The sequence below is a fragment of the Emiliania huxleyi genome (genome assembly GCF_000372725.1).
Source record: "Emiliania huxleyi CCMP1516 chromosome Unknown EMIHUscaffold_1984, whole genome shotgun sequence".
In the NCBI taxonomy this organism is placed as follows: domain Eukaryota; phylum Haptophyta; order Isochrysidales; family Noelaerhabdaceae; genus Emiliania; species Emiliania huxleyi.
Window position 1 is genome coordinate 131 of NW_005200611.1, and position 1,743 is coordinate 1,873.

Here is a 1,743-nt window from a genome sequence, read left to right on the forward strand (position 1 = left end):
CGTGGCGACAACGCCGACACCCATCCCGTGGCCCAGCCAGGAGGCTTTCACGCCGTCGAGGCGAGCACCGTTGGCGAGGAGCCATGCGGTGAGTGGCGCAATGGCGGCGGATCGTGCGGTTAACGGGGCGGGTGGAACTCTCATATGGGCGAGTGGAACTCCTGATGCAGCGACCCGTGAGCCCGACGAAGGCGGCTGGGGCGCAAAGAATTCTGAAAATTCCCAAGAAAATAAACGCGCAAAAGTCGTACCCGCTGATCTCTCTCTCTGACGCCCTGAGGCGGGAGCACTATAACCAACAACATACCCAAAACTAAAAAATGGAGCTAGGCTAGGGTTGCGCAGCTATGAACAGGAGCGAGTTCGCGCTGCGCTAGGCTCAGACGGCGTGTTCGCGCTGCGCTAGGCTCAGTACGGCGAGTTCGCGCTCTGCACCGCTACTCTCCGCTAGCGGCAGGCTCTCTTGGCTCTTGCGGAGAATTTATGTATGTAAAAGAGGAATGCAGAAGATTGGACAGTGGAGGGACGCGGCCAGAAAGAGGGCGGGCGCCGAGTTTCGAAAGCCGGCGCTTTCGCGCGTTCGAAGGGGCTTTGTCGCGGAATTTGTGCAAAATGGACAAAATTTGCGCGCGAAAGCCGAGATGGCACCGCAGGCGGCGTGTGTGCACGAGGGCGGCGGCGTCGAGCGCCGAGCAGCACACCACGAGCGCGAGCGGCAGCGCCGACAACGGGAGGCGGCGGGCGGCTCGACCGAGCCGGCGGCGGAGGAGGCGACGGACGTCGAGGCGGTGAGCGCCGCGGACGTCCTGGCCGGCGTGGAGGAGAGCGGCCCGAACTACGCCCTTCCGACGGCGAGGGAGGGCCAGAGGGAGCGGCGGGAGCGGCTGCGGGTGGACGAGACGGCGAAGCAGGCGGGGCACACCATCGTGGAGACGGGAACGCACGTCGAGATCCTGGGTGAGCAAGGCTTGTGGTGGCCGGCCACCATCGCGGGGCGGGAGGAGGACGTGGACGGCCGGCTCGTGCACGAGGTCGAATACGACGGCTACCAGGGCGAGCAGTACTGGCACATGCTTGACGACGAGCAGTGGCGGCGCGCGACCGCGATGCCGACGCCAGCCAACGGCACGAATGCGGCGGCCTCCACCGAGGGCGAGGAGAGCGGCGGCGAGGAGGGCGGCGGCGAGGAGAGCGGCGGCGAGGAGGACGCAGTCGCCACGGGGACGCGAGCGGGCGCGCATCGCCGCGCGGCGGCCGCGCAGCATAGCGAACTGGCCGACCTGCTCGATGCGGCAGCAGGAGGCCATGCGGGCGGACGATCAGCCTTTGCTGAGGCCGCACGGGCCGAGCCTGTCGCGGCAACTGGTGAACGTGAGACGCCGGCTGCGCGACTTTCTCGCCCAGCAGGCGAAGAAGGGCAAGGTCCCCATGATCCCGACGCGATGTGTGGAAGACTGGAAGACGGCTAGCATTCACCGTGACTCTTGCCGTGGATGGTTAGTGACCGCAATACTACGCCGTGAGCTGAGCTTCACCAGCCGTTTCTCTTCCTTCCCTTGCCTTCTCTTGCCGTCCGTTCTCTGTCTGCATTCCACTGCATGCGGCATCACAAGCGTCTTCTGCCGGGCGCGCATCTGAACTCGTACCAGGTAGGCCATCGCTTTGCTGAAAGATCAGGCGCCTGAATGGCGACAGTTGAGCGTCTCCTACTTATGGATTGCGCTCGAGGTATGAGGAGCAAGA

At 65.0% G+C, this 1,743-nt stretch overlaps 1 protein-coding gene across 1 annotated transcript; it reads left to right on the forward strand.

The window, feature by feature from the left end:
* Nucleotides 1–586: 586 nt before the first annotated feature.
* Nucleotides 587–1,206, forward strand: EMIHUDRAFT_373599 (hypothetical protein; the record flags this gene model as incomplete). The annotated part of the gene is made up of 1 exon (XM_005781865.1): nt 587–1,206. A coding segment is annotated over exon 1 (528 nt), but the record flags the coding sequence as incomplete, so codon positions are not given.
* Nucleotides 1,207–1,743: the final 537 nt, after the last annotated feature.